This window comes from Amblyraja radiata, chromosome 4 (genome assembly GCF_010909765.2).
Source record: "Amblyraja radiata isolate CabotCenter1 chromosome 4, sAmbRad1.1.pri, whole genome shotgun sequence".
Lineage (NCBI taxonomy): Eukaryota > Metazoa > Chordata > Chondrichthyes > Rajiformes > Rajidae > Amblyraja > Amblyraja radiata.
This window is the reverse complement of record NC_045959.1, coordinates 81,261,482-81,280,978: the sequence shown is the minus strand read 5'-3', so window position 1 is coordinate 81,280,978 and position 19,497 is coordinate 81,261,482. Positions and strand designations below refer to the sequence as shown.

The 19,497-nt window shown below is 44.7% G+C and overlaps 1 protein-coding gene across 1 annotated transcript in view; it reads left to right on the top strand.

Moving 5' to 3' along the window:
- rab31 (RAB31, member RAS oncogene family) overlaps positions 1 to 19,497 on the top strand; it is a 97,183-nt gene that overhangs the window by 65,799 nt on the left and 11,887 nt on the right. The window contains exons 5-6 of the mRNA XM_033019824.1: positions 2,746 to 2,852; positions 3,950 to 4,059. Coding sequence (XP_032875715.1) covers positions 2,746 to 2,852; positions 3,950 to 4,059 — 217 coding nt within the window. The remainder of the gene's footprint in view (positions 1 to 2,745; positions 2,853 to 3,949; positions 4,060 to 19,497) is intronic.

Genomic DNA, 19,497 nt, shown 5'->3' with positions numbered 1-19,497 from the left:
ATTTTTAAATAGCCTAAATGTCCAAATAATATTCACAAATAATTCACAATAAAACATGATTTTAAAATCTCATTTACATTAATTTATAGGCCAAATGGAAGGAATTCAGTGTTCAATTGCTGTAAATAAATGCCCATTTAAATCAGCTTTCCAGTGGGTCCCTGTGGAACGCGCTGGTTTAGAACGTTCACATTGCGGTAGATTTGTGCCTCAAATGCCGAGAAAAATACTGCGCGATATAATGGGCCCAAATTGAGCTACTCGCAATATTAAATTTTGTATAAAAGGATCTTTAGAAGCCCTTTTGAATGTAAAAATATACAGCCTACCTTCAGCTGTCTGCTTTATGAGACGCTGCGGTTGCTGACGGTCGCGGGTTTAAAGATTGATTTTTAAACTACTATAACTATTATTCAAGGCCTTTAAACCTAATAATAGCTTTTGCGACGGGGTCTATCAGCGATTTTTCGTTAATAATTAACTAGGCTGAACATTTTCGATTGGAACAGCTTAGAGAAAATCGCGTTTTAAACCCGCCCCCTCTAAACGGCGCCAAAATCGCGCACAACCTCAGCGGCAGATATTCAACGACGCTTCAGGTAGGCTTTGCAACATACCTATACAAAGGGATAGTGGTGGGTATATGGAACGAGCTGCTAGAGGAGGTAGTTGAGCCATGTACTATACCAGCATTTAAAGGACACTTGGACAGGTACATGGATAGGAAAGGCTTAGAGGGATATGGGCCAAATGTGGACAAATAGAACTAGTTTAGATGGAGCATCTTGGTCGGCATGGACAAGTTTTGCCGAAAGTCATGTTTCTGTTCTGTGTGATTATGACGATGATGCAACATAAACAAAATAGATGATTCGCCCCATGGAATGAAATCCTCTGGTTAGCCCACCAAAGAGGAGCATTGAACAACAAGCCCTTCCCTCCAGAGGCTTAGAGTAGGACAGGACACAAACAGACCCTTCAACCATGGTGAACGCCAAGTACCCATCTATATCAATCCTATTTCTCAGTACTTGACGATTCAATTGCTTTTCTTGATACTTCTTAAACTTCCTCCACACAGCTGGACAGTGTTTTCCAGATTACATCCACCCTTTGGGTGAAAAAAATGAACAAGAATAGGTTACTTTTCAAAATTCCAATATTTAAATGGTGGTTTCTGTCTGAAAGATAAAAGATTGCAGAGGGCATTTTGTGTTATACATATTACGGCGGTTTATAATCCAGAGGCCTGGACTACTGATGATTCATGGAGACTATTGTGCTGTTGGATCCAATTATTCTGTGCAATAGAGAGTTGTCGTGAAACACGATCAAGTGAAGAAAGCAAACAGTGACCATTGTAGTGGAGAGAGAACATGGAAAATAGACGCACAAGGGACTGCAAATGCTGGAATCTAGGACCACAATCTGCTGAATGAACTCAATGGGAACTTACTTACTTACTGCCTATTATGCCTCCTGGCATGTAAGGCAGCAACGAAGGTCCTCCACTCCTGTCTGTTCTGGGCTAGCTTCTGGACACTACCCCAGGCCAGGTCCATTCTCCTTTTCCCCTCCGGTGTCCAGTGCAGGACTATCCTTGGGATGCTGTCTGGTACATTCATCCTAGCATCTGTCGAAAGTCCTGGAAGTCCATCACGCCCAGTAGTGTTGATTCCTTCAGTTGCTGTTTCCGTAACATATTTGTTTTACGAGACAGGATTGTTAGCCCTGTGCTCAACCTCCAACCTGGAGGACCAGTGGACCGCTCTTCATCTCGCCTCTACCCTTCGACCTGTCCCGCATGGGAGACCCTAACAGGAGACGAATCTCCCGCTGGCATAGCTCTAAGGGTCACTGAGACACATACGCTCCCCGACCACGACCAAGGTTGCAATCCAAGGTTGTACTCAGTGGGAAGAGTGGCAACAATTGGACACACTAAGTTTCTCCAGTATATTGTTCATTGCTAAAGGAATATGGTGACGGTTAGTAAACATCAACATCATTCTCATTGGTAATTGGTGTGAGATAAAGGAAATAAATATTGATTAAATGTTGCAGCTGGTAGAGCTGTTGCCTCATAGCGCCAGAGACCTGAGTTTGATCCTGAACTCGGGTGCTGTGTGCGTGGAGTTTGCGTGTTCTCCCAGTGACCGCATGGGTTTCCTCTGGGTGTTTAGGTTTCCTCCCACATTGCAAATATATGCGGGTTTGTAGGTTAATTGTCCTCTGTAAATTGCCCCTAGTGCATAGGGAGTGGATGAGAAGATAGGATAGCATAGAACTAGCTTGAACAGGTGCTCGATGGACAGCGTGGACTTAATGGGCTGAAGATAGACAGAAAGTGCTGGAGCAACTCAGTGGGACAGGGAGCATCTCCGGAGAAAAAGGATGGGTGACATTTCGGGTCGGGAGCCTTCTTCTGATTGCTAAATCAGACTTCAGACGGATAGGCTGAAGAACCTTTTTCCTGGCAGCATCTCTAATGTATGAAAAATAATAATATAGAATAACCAAATAGACAATGAGAATTGAAAAAAAATTCCCAAAATGGGCAGGGTTAAATTGACTTAAATGGAGATGAATTTTAGGAGTTCCTTGCACACGCATCACTGGTTTGCACAGATAGATGAATTTCAGCCCTAACATGTTGTATTTTAATTTCTAAAACCAAACTATTGAACTGTGAGAGAACAATCTGTTTTATTTGGAGCTCTATCAAATTGGCAAATTTTCCCTCAGGAATCGTTCTACACTTTGAAGAAATGGGTCAAAGAGTTGAAGGAGCACGGGCCTGAGAACATCGTGGTGGCGATCGCTGGCAACAAGTGTGACCTGGCAGACATCAGGTTGGTACCTGCACTGCACAAACAATGTTGCTTTGAAAAGAAGATACAATGTAGATTAGTTTTGTCCATGAGAGTCTTGGTATGGCATCTGTGCAAAACATTGCTGTCACTTAGTGTGGGCAGGAACTACAGATGCTGGTGAACCAGCTGGGGTAAACCAGCATCTGCAGTTCCTTCCTGCACATTTTGTCTGCTCCACTGCAAAATCTCCTCGAGGTATGCTGACTTCTCCTCCTCTCTCCGATGGCCGTTCGGCGACATCCTCTCTCGCTGCACCCCCTCTGTGATTCCTCCGGCTCTCCGACCACGTTTTAACCTAGACTCGCAAGGGTCTGAAGAGGGTCTCGAGCTGAAATGTCACCTAATTCCTTTTCTCCACAGATGACCTGCTGAATTATCCAGCATTTTGTGTCTATCTACTGGTGTCACTCTGTTCAGCTCTCTGCCACACTGCCAACAGGTTCATTGTTTTGGAAAATTATAATAGATAAGTTAAAGGTTATAGAGGTGCTGTGGTAGAGTTTCTGCCTTATAGTGCCAGAGAATCGGGTTCGATCCTGACTATGGGTGCTGCCTGTACGGAGTTTGCATGTTCTCCTTGTGACAGAGTGGAATTTCTCCAAGTGCTCCGGTTTCCTCCCACATTCCGAACACGTGCAGGTTTGTAGGTTAATTGACCTATAAATTGTTGCTAATGTGTAGGATAGAAAAGGTGTTCGGGTGAAAGGTGGTCTGATGCCCATAATGGACTCGTTGGTTGAATGGGGTTGAGAGGGAAAAATAGATCAGCTATGATCGAATGGCGGAGCAGATTCAATGGGCCAAATGGCCTATTTTGCTCCTATGTCTTATGGTCTATTATTCTGGAAATGATGTGCACAGTCTTCACTATAAGAGGCCGTCATTCAATGTAAGGTAGGTACAACATCATAAGGCAGATAGAATGCGTTTAAAAAGAAAGATCACTCCATATGTGTGAATGAGTAATAACTCAATGTCAGAAAGTTATTCAACCTCATGGCTAGACATTTTCCTGTGTCTAATCTCTCAATTGCTAATCAATATGTGCTTGACAATGATCCTCTTTCCTGTTGCAGGGAGGTCACGTTAAAGGACGCCCTGGAATACGTCAAGTTCATAGACGCAATTTTTGTCGAAACAAGTGCAAAGAATGCCATGAATATTGCTGAGCTGTTTGAAATGATCAGTAAGTTATATTTCTTCCTTTGTTATTATACTGCCGGTCAACAAAACTATCGTGTGAACAGCAGTCCTTCCACAAAGCCTTATGTAAACATACTAGAGCAACTGCCTGTGTTAAGGAATATTGTCTCTGCACCATCCTGAGTAACAATGCCGGATGGTGCACACTTGGTGGGCCGAAGGGCCTGTTTCCATGCTGTATCTCTAAAGTAAACAGGCCCTTTGGCCCACGATGACTGTGCTGAACATGATACAAACTTACTGGTTCTAAAAGTTCAATCATGCAGTACCAATCATGCCAGCATGTATTGCCCCTCCACTGACTGACGTATTCAGTTAACTGTCGAACATTTTCTCAAATGCAGCAAATTCAAGCTTCCTATTTGTTGATTTATTTAGTTAACGTCATTTAAATTTATCCAGCTGAAGTTACGGAATTTGAACTTTTATAGCCAGTCATTGGCATCATTGTGGACCGAAGGGCCTGTTTAGTTTAGAGATGCTGCATGGAACCAGGCCCTTCGGCCCACCAAGTCCATGCTAACCAGCATTCACCTGTACACTAGTTCTATCCCACAAACTCAGCATCATTTAGAGAAGACAATTAACCTACAAACCTGCACGTCTTTGGCATGTGGGAGGAAACCAGAGTGCCTAGAGAAAACCTACGCGGTCACAGGGGGAAATGTGCAAACTCTGCACAGACAGCACATGAGGTCAAGATTGAACCTGGGTCTTTGGCGGCTACTCCACCAGTGCACATGTGTCTTGCCCCTGCACTGTTTCTGTGCTGTACTGTTCCGTTTTCTATGACTTAATAATATAGGATTGTGGACAGCAATTCAAAAATTCAAACACTGCGCTACGACATCTTGCAAGTTAATTGATGAAATAGTAATTCATGAAATGGTGATTTTAATGGCTGAGATTTAAATGTTTCAAGAACATATATTTCTGCACACTGAGTACATCCTGCATTGTACATGTGTTGTCATCCTGCTGTTACGTTAAGTGGGACAAACAATTTTGAAATTCGAAAGAGGAAGTCGGGATTGCAGAAGTAGAATTGTGTAACAGCAGCTTTGACTTCATGGTGTGGCAGCTTCCAACTCAGAAGAAAGCAGGAAATGAACCCTTGTTCCATGTCAGGAGCAGACACCAGGTATATCGAGCAACAAAGTACCAACCCTGTAAAGCTGCTGCATATTTTCAGCACCAACTTATCCCACAATGAGCAGATCAGAGCATCACAAAGGAATGATTGGGTTAACATAGGATGAGCATTTGACGGCACTGGGCCTGTAGTCACTGTAGTTTAGTTGGTTGAGGCAGAGACCTCATTGAAACTTACCGAATAGTGAAAGGCCTGGTTAGAGTGGACGTGTTGAGGATGTTTCCACTAGAAAAGTCCAGAACCAGAGGCCATAGCCTCAGAATAAAGGGATGCACAAAGGAGATGAGGAAGAATTTCTTTAATTAGGGGGTGGTGAATCTGTGGAATTCATTGCCACAGACAGCTGTGGAGGCCAAGTCAATGGATATTTTTAAGGCGGAGATTGACAGATTCTTGATTAGCGTGAGTGTCAGGGGTTATGGGGAGAAGTCAGGAGAATGGGGTTGAGTGGGAAAGATTGAATGGCGGAGTAGTCTTGATGGGCTGAAAAGCCTAATTCCTATCACTTATTAACTTATATGTGAACAATGTGCATCCCCATACACAATACACAATATCTGGCCTCTTACCCAGTCAGGCCCTTTCAGCCTGGCCTATGATTCAGGCTTCTTTTGTAATAATACAGAGCATTGCCCAAATATTTATTTTACAGAGTACCAGATTCTTGTAAAAACCCATCCAGTAGAGGTTAGGTTCTTCCCAGTTTTGCCTAGAATATAAATTCAGGCGCAACTAACAAATGTGATTCACTCTTAACAGCTTCCTCCACTCGGGGTCAAATAGAGATGAACCGTAAATATTGATATTGCTAGTGGCATCCTACATCCTGTACACAAATAAATTTAAAATGTCAAATGCAGTGCTGCAGCTTGTGTTTTGAATGTAATTGGGAATTACCACCATGGCTGGGACTTTATCTATGGCGTCAACATCTTAGATATGTGGCTGAGACATGGCATACCCCTTATTCTTAAACTGTGGCTCCTGGTTCTGGACTCCCCCAACATCGGGAGCATGTTTCCTGCATCTAGCGTGTCCAATCCCTTAATAATTTTATATGTTTCTATAAGGTCCAAATTTCATCCTTCTAAATTCCAGTGAAATCAAGCCCAGTCACTCCAATCTTTCATCATATGACAGTCCCGCCAATCCTGGAATTAACCTCGTGAACCCAGCTGCACTCCCTCAATTTGTGGAATTCTCTGTCTCAGAAGGCAGTGGAGGCCGATTCACTGGATAGATTCAAAAGAGGGTTAGATAGAGCTCTTGGGGCCAGAGGAATCAAGGGGTGTGGGGAGAAGGCAGGAACGGGGTACTGATTGTGGATGATCAGCCATGATCACATTGAATGGTGCTGTTGGCTCAAAGGGCCAAATGACCTACTCCTGCACCTATTGTCTATGTATCTATGTATAGGTGCAGAGTTAGGCCATTCAGCCCTTTGAGTCTACTCCGCCATTTAATCATGGCTGATTTATTTTTCCCTCTCACCATGACTTGGTCTCCACAGCCATGAAATCCACAGATTCACTACTTTCTGGCTAAAGAAATTCCTTCTCATCTCCTTTCTAAACGTACATCCTTTTATTCTAAGGCACATGCCCTCCGGTTCCAGACTCTCCTATTAAGTTTAAGTTTAAGTTTAAGTTTTATTTGTATAGGGACAGTGCATATTAATAAACATTTACATGTAATACGCAAGATTGTAGCCAGTAGCTAATTTCCATCTTTAGTCCCTCTGGTAAACAAGGTAAACACATCACAACACAATCAATCAATAAGAAAAGAGACAAAACAAAAGACAAAAACAAAACAAAACAAACAATATGGTTTAGCCTGCAGTCATAACATAGAATAAATAACAAACTCTCAACACAGTTTAAAGTCCCAAAGTCACTGTCCCTTCCCTCCTTGCTCTCCCTCTGCGCTGAGGCAATCCAAGCATCCGATGTTGTGACCCCGCCGAGTGATGGTAGGTAAGTCCCGCGGCTGAATCCGAGCTCCGCAAACGGGCTGGTTCAAACTCCGCGGCCCGGGGCGGTCGAAGCTGCCGATGCTGCCGTCCTCCAGTCCAGCGGACGCAGCTGTAGTTGCGGGAGCTCCGGAAAACAGAACTCGAGCTCCCGATGATGTCGACCACTGGCCCGCGGCCGAGCCTCCGAGGCTCCAAAGTCGGGTCGGAAGTTGTGTCGCACCGCAACCACAACCCCGAAGTCGGCCAGGCTCGCGCCGGTAAGTCCTGGCTCTGCCTCCACAGCCTCGAGGTCGGTCGCAGTTGGAGGCCGCCAGCTCCGCGATAGGCCTCAGCGCAGACGGATACGGAGACGGGGATATGGCAGGAAAGGTCGCATCCCCCCGAAGGAAGAGTCAAAAAACATGTTACACCAACCCCCCCACACATACACAGCTAAATAAACCGAAATAAACTGTAAAAACAGGACAAAAGAAAACAAAAAACAGAAAAGACAAACGGACTGCAGGCGAGCCGCAGCTGCAAGGCAGCGCCACCACTTCCATATTTCATGGAAACTTCCTCTCCACATCCACTCTATCCAGGCCTTTCAGTATCTGGAGGTTTCAATGAGATCCCCCCTCATGCTTCTAAACTCCAGCAAGTATAGACTCAGATCTTTCAAACACTCCTCATATATTAACCCAGTCATCCCCAGGATCATTCTTGTAAACCACCCCTGGACCCTCGTGCGAGACAGCTCATCCATCCTCATGTATGGGGCCTAAAGTTTTTCACAATACCCTTATCACCTACATATTGTCTGGCCATTGTCCAACCATCTGCCTAACAAACACCCCACTCACCTGTATCCACCTATGACTTGCTCGACTGTATCCTGTCACAGATAGACGCAAAATGCTGGAGTAACTCAGCGGGTCAAGCAGCATCTCTGGAGCAAAAGGATCGGTGCCAATTTGGGTCGGGACCCTTCTTCATGTCTGAAGTGAGTCTATCTTTAGTAAAATCCAGCATCTGCAGTTCTTAGTTTCTACAATGTATCCCACCCTATTTCCTTCGCTCCATAGATGCTGCCTCACCCGCTGAGTTTCTCCAGCATTTTTGTCTAACACCTTTCGTTCAGCTTTCTTTCCCCTACCCCACCACATTCAGTTTGATGAAGGGTCCCAACCCAAAATGTCACCTCTCCGTGATCTCCGGAGATGCTGCCTGCCTTGTCGAGTTACTCCAGCACTATGTCTTTTTTGTTGTAAACCAGTTCCTTGTGTCCATGCCTTTAAAACCTGACCTTTTGGTAATTTTGGTGAGTTTGTGAGCTGTTAATCTTTAGAATCAATGTCCCTGAATTAAACGTACAATGAATCCACATGGCATATCAGTTTACAGATGGATGATAAGTTTTAATTAGCCCTTGGAGCCTCTTTAGTGAAACACAATCACAACATATTTGAGTTCCAAGCACTGGTGTTAGAAAGCAGCATTTGGCCGTCTGTCTAACTAGGAGCTGGACATGGAAGAATCCCAGAGCAGAAAGGTAGTGGATAGAAAGAACTGAATACCTGAGAAATAGAGTAATAGAGTTGTGGAAACAGGCCCTTCGTCCCAATTTGCCCACACCGACCAACATATCCCATCTGCACTAGTCACACCTGCCTGCGTTTGGCTCATAAGATCACAAGGTCATAGGTGACAGGAGCAGAATTAGGCCATTCGGCCCATCGTCTACTCCGCCATTCAATCATGGCTGATCTACCTCTCCCTCCTAACCCCATTCTCGTGCCTTCTCCCATAACCCCTGACACCCGTACTAATCAAGAATCTATGCCTTAAATATATCAGTTTTTAAGAAAGCAGGAGAATGGGCTTGAGAGGAAAAGATAGATCAGCCATGATTGAATGGTGGAGTAAACTTGAAGGGCTGGATGGCCTAATTATGCTCTTTCTGTAGGTCTTAGATGATACTCAGCAAAAGGAAAAAAGACAGCATTTTAAGTCGGTAACCTCTAATGAGAAAGTTCTGATCCTTACTGACCAGCTGAGTAGAGTTATAGTTTTAGACTTTAGAGATACAGCCTGGAAACAGGCACTTCAGCCCACCAAGTCTGCTCCGACCACCTCATACACTACACACAAGGGACAATCTACAATTTACAGAAGCCAAATAACCTACAAACCTGTACGTTTTTGAAGTGTGGGATGAGCCTGGAGCACCTAGAGAAAACCCACACGGTCATTGGGAGAATGTACAAACTCTTTACAGACAGCATCCATAGTCAGGATCGAACCTTGGTCTCTGGCGTTGTAAAACAGCAACTCTACCGCTGCGCCACTGTGCCGCCCAAAAACCATAGAGTCTTATGGCACAGAAACAGGCCCTTTGGCACAACCCATCCATGCCAACCAAGCTGTCCCAGATAAGCTTATCCCAATTGCCTGTACCAGATCCCTCTTAACCTTTCCTATCCATGTACCTGTCCCAAGTATCATAGAGTCAAACACTAATATATGTTGGGAATACTGTTAAAGTACCTGCATCAACGATTTCCTCTGGCAGTTCATTCCACGTATCCACCATACTCTGAGTGAAAAGTTGCCCCTTTGGTTCCTATTAAATCTAGCCCCTCTCAGCTTAAACCTGTGTCCTTTAGAAACATAGAAACATAGAAAATAGGTGCAGGAGTAGGCCATTCGGCCCTTCGAGCCTGCACCGCCATTCAATATGATCATGGCTGATTTAGTACCTGATTCCCCAACGTTGGATAAAAGACTGTGTGCATTTACCCTATCTATTTCCTCATGATTTTACACATCTCTATAAGATCACCTCTCAGTCTCCTGCACTTCAGGAATTAAACTCCTAGCCTGACCAAACTTACCCTCTACCGTAGACCCTTGAGTCTTGGCAACATCCTCGTAAACCTTCCTCTTTCCAGTATTTACTGTTTTTATTTCTGGTTGTAGTATTGCAGTTTCTTTTCAGAAACTTTGAGTCAGGGAGAATTCATAGTGATAGAAACTTGTGGCGATGGGGCAGCACAATGGCATAGCCATTATAGCAGCTGCCTCACAGCGCCAGAGAGCCAGGGTTCAATCCTGACGTCAGATGTTACCTGTGGGAAGTTGGTACATCCTCCCTCTGATCGAACGGGCTTCACCTGGTTGCTTTGGTATGGAAACATAGAAAATAGGTGCAGGAGTAGCCATTCGGCCCTTCGAGCCAGAACCGCCGCCCAATATGATCTGGCTGATCATCCAAAATCAATACCCTGTTCTTGCTTTTTCCCCATATTCCTTTGATTCCTTTAGCCCTAAGAGCTAAATCTAACTCTCTCTTGAAATCTTCCTGTGAATTGGCCTCCACTGCCTTCTGTGGCAGAGAATTCCGCAGATTCACAACTCTCTGGGTGAAAAAGTTTTTCCTCATCTCAGTCCTAAAAAATGTATTTCCTCATCTCAGTCCTAATTGTATCCTCCCTCGCCGAAGGTGAGCAGATCAGTAAATTAATTGGTCATTGCAAATTTTCCTTAGTAAATGGCAGAATCTGGGAAGGGTTGATTGAATTTTGGGTAGACAGTCAGAATCTTTTTCCCAGCATGGAAATATCAAATACTGGAGGGCATGGCTTTAAGGAGAAAGGAGTAAGTTTAAAGGAGACGTGCAAAGCAAGTTTTTTTCATTCAGGGGGTGGTGAGTGGCTGAAACATGTTGCTGGGGGTGGTGGTAGAGGCATATACATTAGTGCCATTTAAGAGACTTTTGGATAGACATATAGATATGTAGGGAATGGCAGGGTATGGATTATGCAGCCCAGGGCTTGCCAGGATCGGGCACCGCTCAAATTCACTGTTCCTAATCTTCTTGCATTTGAGGCAGCAGAAGTCTGCGGCAGGGTGATTGATGCCATCTGGTTCGACATCCTTAGGTGCCCGCCCTCCAAAGGGCGCATGCTCTGGGTTTGTGCCAAGCTGCGGTGCTGCTGCTGTCTCTGTTTGTTGTCGTTCGCCAGACTAAGGTCAGTTGACAGGGCTCACCACGACAACATGAGCCCCAACTATTCCTGATGTATTCTCTTGAATACACGTTGATGTATTTAAGAGAGAGTTAGATGTAGCTCTTAGGGTTAACAGAATCAAGGGATGTGGGGAGAAAGCAGGAACGGGGTTACTGATTTTTGGATGATCAGCCATGATAATATTGAATGGCAGTACTGGCACGAAGGGCCGAATGGCACCTATTTTTTAATGTTTCTTTGTTCCTATAAGAACTAGAGCGTGGACTGAACTTTGAAAATGGCGCCAAAACATTGTGCCTTTTGCATGCGGGCTCATTAGACTATCTCTGTACACTTGCTAATCAAGGATGTGCTTAGCTATGGGAATACTGTACTGGACTGTGTGTAAGAAAATAATTTCACTGTGCATTTGCACGTGACCATAAAATCACCATTGAACCATGTGCAGGTAGATGAGAGTTGGTCTCGACATCATGCTTGGCACAGAAGGGCCTGGGTTGAAGGGCCTGTTCCTGTGCTAAGTGTTCCAATGGGATTAATGCAAGATTAGCATAAATGGGGTGGTTGATGGTTAGTACAGACCTGATGGGCCAAAGGGCCTGTTTCTGTGCTATATTTCTCTCTGTCTCTCTCTATACAGGTGAATTATCAATCTTATTGATAATTCTGTCAGACATTTGACAGGAGCAGTTGAACACAGTGCTGGAAATGTCAGCCATTTGCTGAAAAGATTTGATGAATCTGTGTTGCAGGTATATAGTGAATTTGCTTGACATTTTCAAGGTTCACAATGCAAAATGTTACATGAATAGTCATTTTCATTACATTTTGCATTTAAATTGCAACTGCGGCTTGCTGCAATATTTGGTGTCGCGCAATTTAGAATTCAATACCTTCTTAAAGCAGGATCGCAGCGAATCTGAAAATGATTAACCTTCACACTGCTCAATAAACCAGATGGTGCAGGAAATGGAAAAGCCACAGCGTGTGCAGGAGAGGGCTCCAGAGACTCCATTTCAGGCAGATGGCTGCATCCAATTGACCTGCTAACGCTGACTGTGGCCATCAGTGCAAAAGTGGAAAGAAATGGCTCACTTTAACAACCGTGAAATCCCTGATCCTTATGTGCATACGTGTGCATGCAGATGTGTTCAGGAAAGCAGGTTTAAAATATAAACGTACATATGATTTCTTCTGAGGAAAAAAAACTGCTACCTTGTGCTTCACATTCCTGACATTTACTTCAAAGGGGATGCCTTTTTTTTCAATAATCTTCCTTTTAAACATTTTTGTGCTGGATTAACTGCTCTCGGTTGAGTTGCCAGTAAAACACAGAAAGAATACTGTAACTGACACTGTAACTCCTGAGGCAGAGAATCATATATGCCATAGAAAATGTCCTTCTGCTGAGCAGAAGAAATTGCAGAGAATTGTGGACGCAGCCCAGGCCATCACACAAACCAACCTCCCTTCCAGTTACTCCATTTACACCTCACGCTGCCTCGGCAAGGCCACCGGCATAATCAAGGACATTTCCCACCCTGGTCACTTTTTCTTCTTCCCTCTCCCATCAGACAAGAGGTACAGAAGTGTGAAAATACGCGCAGGTATCTCCAGGTTTAGGGACAATTTCTTCCCAACTGAACCACTCAACAACTAAAGAGTGTTCCTGAGCTACTATCTACCTAATTGAAGACTCTCTGACTACCTTTAATCAGAATTCACTAGATTTTATCTTACACTAAATGTTATTCCCTGTACTCTGTAAATGTACACTGTGGATGACTCGATTATAATCATGTACAGTGTTTCAGTTGACTGGTTAGCATTCAACGATCACCCGTACACTAGTCCAATCCTACACACATGAGGGACAGATTAATTTACAGATTAACCTACAAACCTGCACGTCTTTGAAATGTGTGATGAAACCGGAGCACCCAGAGAAAACCTATGCAGTCACAGAACGTACAAACTCCACACAGACAGCATCCGTAGTCAGGATGGAACCCGGGTCTCTGGCGCTGTAAAGCAGCAACTCTACCCAGTGGAGGACTGGGTCTAAAAATATTGGTTGCCAGGAGACAAAGGGGGCCCACTTCATCAGGGGCCCACTTGCCATCGGGCAAGCTGACACCCTGGCCAGTCCGCCACTGACTCTACCGCTGCACCAATGTGCCCCCTGGCCTGCCGAATTCTATCAACTATCATTTTTTTTTTGCATTTGTTTGGTTAGTTTTCCCAGCATTGTTTAACAAATTAATTAATCCTTGTGATATTTTGATGAAGTGAGTAATAAGAACAGTGTGTTCAGTTCCTCAACTCATACGGCACAGAGGAGTAAGGAGCATAGATTTATTAATGTGCTATCAGTTGTAAATCATTAGAGATATTTAAGGAGGAGTGATGTAAGCAAACTGGGAATACATATGTTAAAATTATTCCTTTTGATTGTAATGGGATATAGGGCAGGTGTAGGCTAATTAATCTCAAGCCATGATTCTGTGAAATCAGGGCTAATTCATGACCTGTTTACCTGTTTTTTCTCCATATCCCTTAGCACAGGTTAATAAAATACCATAATCCTAGATCTAAACTGAAGAATTGACTGAGTGTAGGAAGGAACTGCAGATGCCAAAGATAGACATAAAGTGCTGGAGTAACTCAGCGGGTCAGGCAGCATCATTGGAGAAACGGAATAGGTGACGTCTTTTAACCATATTCAAACTTCTATCACCCTCTGCATATAGAAATGTTTAGTTCAGTTTAGTTTATTGTCACTGAGGTACAGTGAAAAAGCTTTTGTTGTGTGCTATCCAGTCAGCAGAAAGACAATACATGATTACAATCGAGCCATGTTTCCTAACTTCAATCCTGAAAGGCCTGGCTTTAATTTTGTAATCTCTAATCTCCTCTCCCAGACTCCCCAATCAGCAGAAGCATTTCTCTTCTTCCCTATCAGTTCTACTTAACACCTTGAAGATGTTTGTCAAATTAACCTCTACCCTAACTCCCAATGTGCATGTGAGACTGCAGGGACTTGACCCTGAATGTCAACAATGCCTCTGCCTCCGCAGATGCGGCCTGACCCACCGAGTCCCTTTAGCAGGTTTTTTTGTCCTAGTGAATACATTACTGTTTAATAAGATATCTCCTCACAATTTAATCCTTTTGATATGTATGCTCTGTCCTCTCAAGTCAATGAACGGTTCCATGGTATGGTACTCATGATCCTAGTATTGTATCTACATATACTGTCTAATTGTTCTCCAGGGAGCAAAGCAGACAGGACAGATGTATGTAGACATAAAATGCTGGAGTAACTCAGTACATCAGGCACTTCTCTGGAGAAAAAGAATAGGTGATTTTTCGGGCCAGAACCCTTTTTCAGAATTTATCCTTGCATGCTAATACCAAAAGAATGGTTCACAAACCAAATTATTGGGAAATCCATGAACTGACTCATCCTACCTCGAATCTGGTGGCATCCTAGAATGAATGCCCCTTTAACTTGTTTGCAATTCAATGGGAAGAGAGATCAAGTGGTGAGCTGCAACAGGTTGCCAGAGAAGGCTGTGGAGGCCAGATCAATGGTTATTCTTTAAGGCGCAGATTGATAGATTCTTGATTAGTATGGGTGTCAGGGTTAGGAGGAGAAAGCAAGAGAATGGGATTGAGAGGAAAAGATAGATCAGCCATGATTGAATGGAAGAAAATATACTTGATGAACCAAATGGCCTAATTCTGCTCCTATAATTTATGAACTTTTGATCATCTGAAGGTTGTTAGGAATCTCCTTGGCTGATGGTTTGGTCCATTTGGATCATATTGGTTGAATGTGATTGCATGCGGCACCAACATTCATGGATGAGGAAGCATTGGGATGTAGTTCATTGGGTGTTAAAAGGGTCAAGCCTTATCTTGTAGTGAGATTATTTAATGAATATTTTTGTTTCAAGCTTTCCTATTTTACTTTCAATGGACCACAGTAGACTGTGTGTTTTGCAATCTGCTGAAGGAATGCAACAGGTTGGGCAACATCTGTGGAAGGAGATGGACAATCAATGGTTCGGGTCAGAACCCTTCACCTGGGCTGATAGAGTAGAGGGGAGACAACCAGCACAATGAGGTGAGGGGGAGGAGAGCAACAGGAGCTACCAAGCAATGGATGCATTCAGTCGAGAAGGGGCTGATTGGCAGATAAAGTCAGATGTGGGAGAGAAAGGTGGAAAAAGCAACGGGTTGGGAGGTAGCAGGTGGGGGAATGGCTGCATTTGATGGAATCAGATGGGAAAGGGAAGTGAATTCTCTGCCACAGAAGGTAGTTGAGGCCAGTACATTGGCTATATTTAAGAGGGAGTTAGATGTGGCCCTTGTGGCTAAAGGGATCAGGGGGTATGGAGAGAAGGTAGGGATGGGATACTGAGTTGGATGATCAGCCATGATCATATTGAATGGCGGTGCAGGCTCGAAGGGCCGGATGGCCTACTCCTGCACCTATTTTCTATGAAACATAGAACCAAATAAGGGAGGTAGAACAGGTAGACACAAAAAGCTGGAGTAACTCAGCAGGACAGGCAGCATCTCTGGAGAGAAAGTATGGGTGACGTTTTGGGTCGAGACCCTTCTTGGTCACCCATTCCTTCTCTCCAGAGATGCTGCATGTCCCGCTGAGTTACTCCAGCTTTTTGTGTCTATCTTCAGTTTAAACCTGCATCGGCAGTTCCTTCCTACACAGGTTGAATGGGCAGATGGGAACTGGGAAGGGAAGTGGGGGTAGTAAGAGGGTGATTTCCCTCCGGGGATGAATAAAGTTCTATCGTATCTAATTGTATCGTATGGACATGTGGAATGGGTGGGGGAGTGGAAAGAAACTGGATAATAACAGGGTTAACCAGCATCCTTCTGTAGTTGTTTATTTCTACATGGTTTCTAAGAAGGAGCATGGAGATGTGGTTCAAAAGATGTTTAGTTTATTGTCACGGGTACAGGGAAAAGCTTTTTTTGTTGCATGCTATCCAGTCAGTGAAAATACTATGATTACATGATTACAATCCACAGTGTACAGGGTAAAGGAAATAATGTTTAGTGCAAGATAAAGTCCAATTAAAGATAGTCTGGGGGTCTCCAATGACATAGATAGTAGCTCAGGACCACTCTCTAGTTGGTGATAGGATGGTTCAGTTGCCTGATAACAGCCGGGAAGAAACTGTCCCTGAATCTGGAATGTGTGTGTAAGTAACAGGATTGATCAGAAGGAGAGAGAGAGGGACAGGGGGAGCAGGTTAGAGTAAAGGGCCTGTCCCATGAGCATGCGACCTGCATGCCGCAAACGCGACCAAACCGGAAGCGGGGGCCGCGCGGAGGTCGAGTGATCCCCGTACAGGGCCGGTCCCACCAGCATGCGCCTGAATGAGGCAAGCGCGACCAAACCGGAAGCGGGGGCCGCGCGGATATCGAGTGAGTGACGTGAAGTTCGAGCGAAGTCCGCGGGAAGTTCGCGCGTGACGTACGGCGTCAAGACATGCGTACGGCGTTGAGATGCTGCGCACGCCCGTCGAGGCGACTGCGGGCCGACAGGCCGTTGCCGCGCGGAATTTTTGAACACGGTCAGTTTTTCGGAGCCCCGTGCGATGTCGGGACCAGCTCCGCACAACTCCATACGGTTCCGGCGATCGAAGTGGGACGGGCCCCGCGAGGCCGTACGGCTCAAGCGACCACGTTAGGTCGCGCTTGCCGCATGGAGTCGCATGCTCGTGGGACAGGCCCTTCATAGAGTGATATAGTGTGAAAACAGGCCCTTTGGCCCAACTTGTCCACACTGGCCAACATGTCCCAGCTACACTAGTCCCACCTGCCTGTGCTTGGTCCATATCCTTCCAAACTTGTCCTATCCATGTACCTGTCTGACTGTTTCTTAAACGTTGGGGTAGTCCCAGCCTCAACTACCTCCTCTGGCAGCTTGTTCCATACACCCACCACCCTTTGTGTGAAAAGGTTACTGGGTACTTGAAATTACAGAACTTAATGTTCATGTCATTGGGTTGAACCCATGCAGAATATGTTTTTTAAAGGTGTGACATCTCTGGGCGATGTAGCGCTATACTGCCATCTGCTGCCGATGTGTGGTCTCACGGTCTGAAGTGAAAGTTGTTCTGTATTTTGAACCGGACATCAGTAAGTCCAGCTTTCTTGTCCAGAGCACATGAGATGCAAATAACATTTATTTTGTGTACACATATTTGGTTAGACCAAAAACAAAACGTAAAGTCATTTTTCAAACATTGGAAGAGTGCAAAGAAAAGAACGTACAAGGCACGATTAGCAACTTCTTTTAGTTTGGTTTATGGAGATACAGCGCAGAAAGAGGCCCTTCAGCCCACCGAGTCTGCACCGATCAGCAATCCCCCACACATTAGCACTTTCCTACACACACTAGAGAAATTGACATTCATACCAAGCTAATTAACCTACAAACCTGTACATCTTTGGAGTGTGGGAGGAAACCGAAGATCTCGGAGAAAGCCCATGCGGTCACAGGGAGCACGTACAAACTCCGCACAGACAGCACCCATAGTCGGGGTCGAACCTGCGTCTTTGGCACTGAAAGCGCTATAAGGCAGCAACATTATTGCTGCACCACCGTGCCGACACTTGACACACATTGACACAAAAGTGAATGGTATTGTACATAGTACACATTGTACACATTGGGGATGACAGATGGCACAATGGGCTAAGTGTTCGGCTGGCAACCGGAAGGTAGCCGGTTCGAATCCCGCTTGGAGTGCATACTGTCGTTGTGTCCTTGGGCAAGACACTTCACCCACCTTTGCCTGTGTGTGAATGTGTGTGAGTGATTGGTGGTGGTCGGAGGGGCCGTAGGCGCAGAATGGCAGCCACGCTTCCGTCAGTCTGCCCCAGGGCAGCTGTGGCTACATAAGTAGCTTACCACCACCGAGTGTGACTGAGGAGTGAATGAATAATGCGATGTAAAGCGCCTTGAGTATTAGAAAGGCGCTATATAAATCCCATCCATCATTATTATTATTATAGTGAAGATGTTTGTCAAATATTGCAACAGGATCTTGATCAGTTGGGCAGGTGGGCTGAGGACTGGTTGATAGAATTTAATACAGATTTTGGATTTTGGGAAGTCTAATATGGGCAGGATCTGCACAGTGAAAGGTAGGGCGCTGGGGAGTGTTGTTTTGCAGAGGGATCTGGGAGTGCATGCACATTGTTCCTTGAAAGTGGCGTCACAAGTAGATAGTGGTCAAAAATGCTTTCGCCCATTGAGCTTCACCAGTCAGAGTGTTGAACATGTAAGTTGAGAGGTCATGTTACAGTTGTATAATACATTGATGAAACCACGTTTGTGTTCAATTTTGGGTACTATGTTATTAGAAAATGTGTTGTCAAACTGGAAAGGGTGCAGAGAAGATTTACGAGGATGTTGCCACGACTTGAAGGCCTGAGCTATAAGGGGAGGTTTAGCAGCCTGGGTCTCTATTCCTCAGAGCGCAGGAAGATGATGGGTGATCTTATAGAGGTGTACACAATCATGAGAGGAATAAATCGAGTAGGCACACAGTCTCTTGGCCAGAGTAGGGGAATCAAGAATCAGAGGAGATTGGTTTAAGTTGATGGAGGAGTGATTTAATAGGAACCTGAGGGGTGCCTTTTTTTACACAAAGGATGGTGGGTGTATGGAACGAGCTGCCAGAGGAGGTACTATCACAATGTTTAAGAACCATTTAAGCAGATGTATGGATAGGATAGTTTTTGTGCGATGTGGGCCAAATGCAGGCAGGTGGGACTAGTGTAGGTGGGATATGTTGGTCAGTGTGGGTAAGTTGGGCTGAAGGGCCTGTTTCCACGCTGTATGATTCTATGACTAAAAAACGTCAATTTCTTTTATAACAATTTAAAAAAATCGGATTCATTTTTACTCACCCCTCAGAATATGTTTCTCCAATCATTGGTAACAATTTGTGCCAGATTAAAGCAGCTGATCAGTCTGCCTGTGTTATTTTGAAATTTGAGACCAGCGATTCATAAATTTACTGCAGACTTCAGTTTTATGATCCTGAAATTGAGTTCAGTGAATTATAGCACTAATACCTGCCCAGTGCCAGGCTTAGTTTTAGAGATACAGTGTGGAAAGAGGCCCTTCGGCCCGCCGGGTCCATGCTGCCCAACGATCACCGTACACTATATCATATACTCGAGGAATAATTTACAGACACCAATTAACCTACAAACCTGCATGTCTTTGCAATC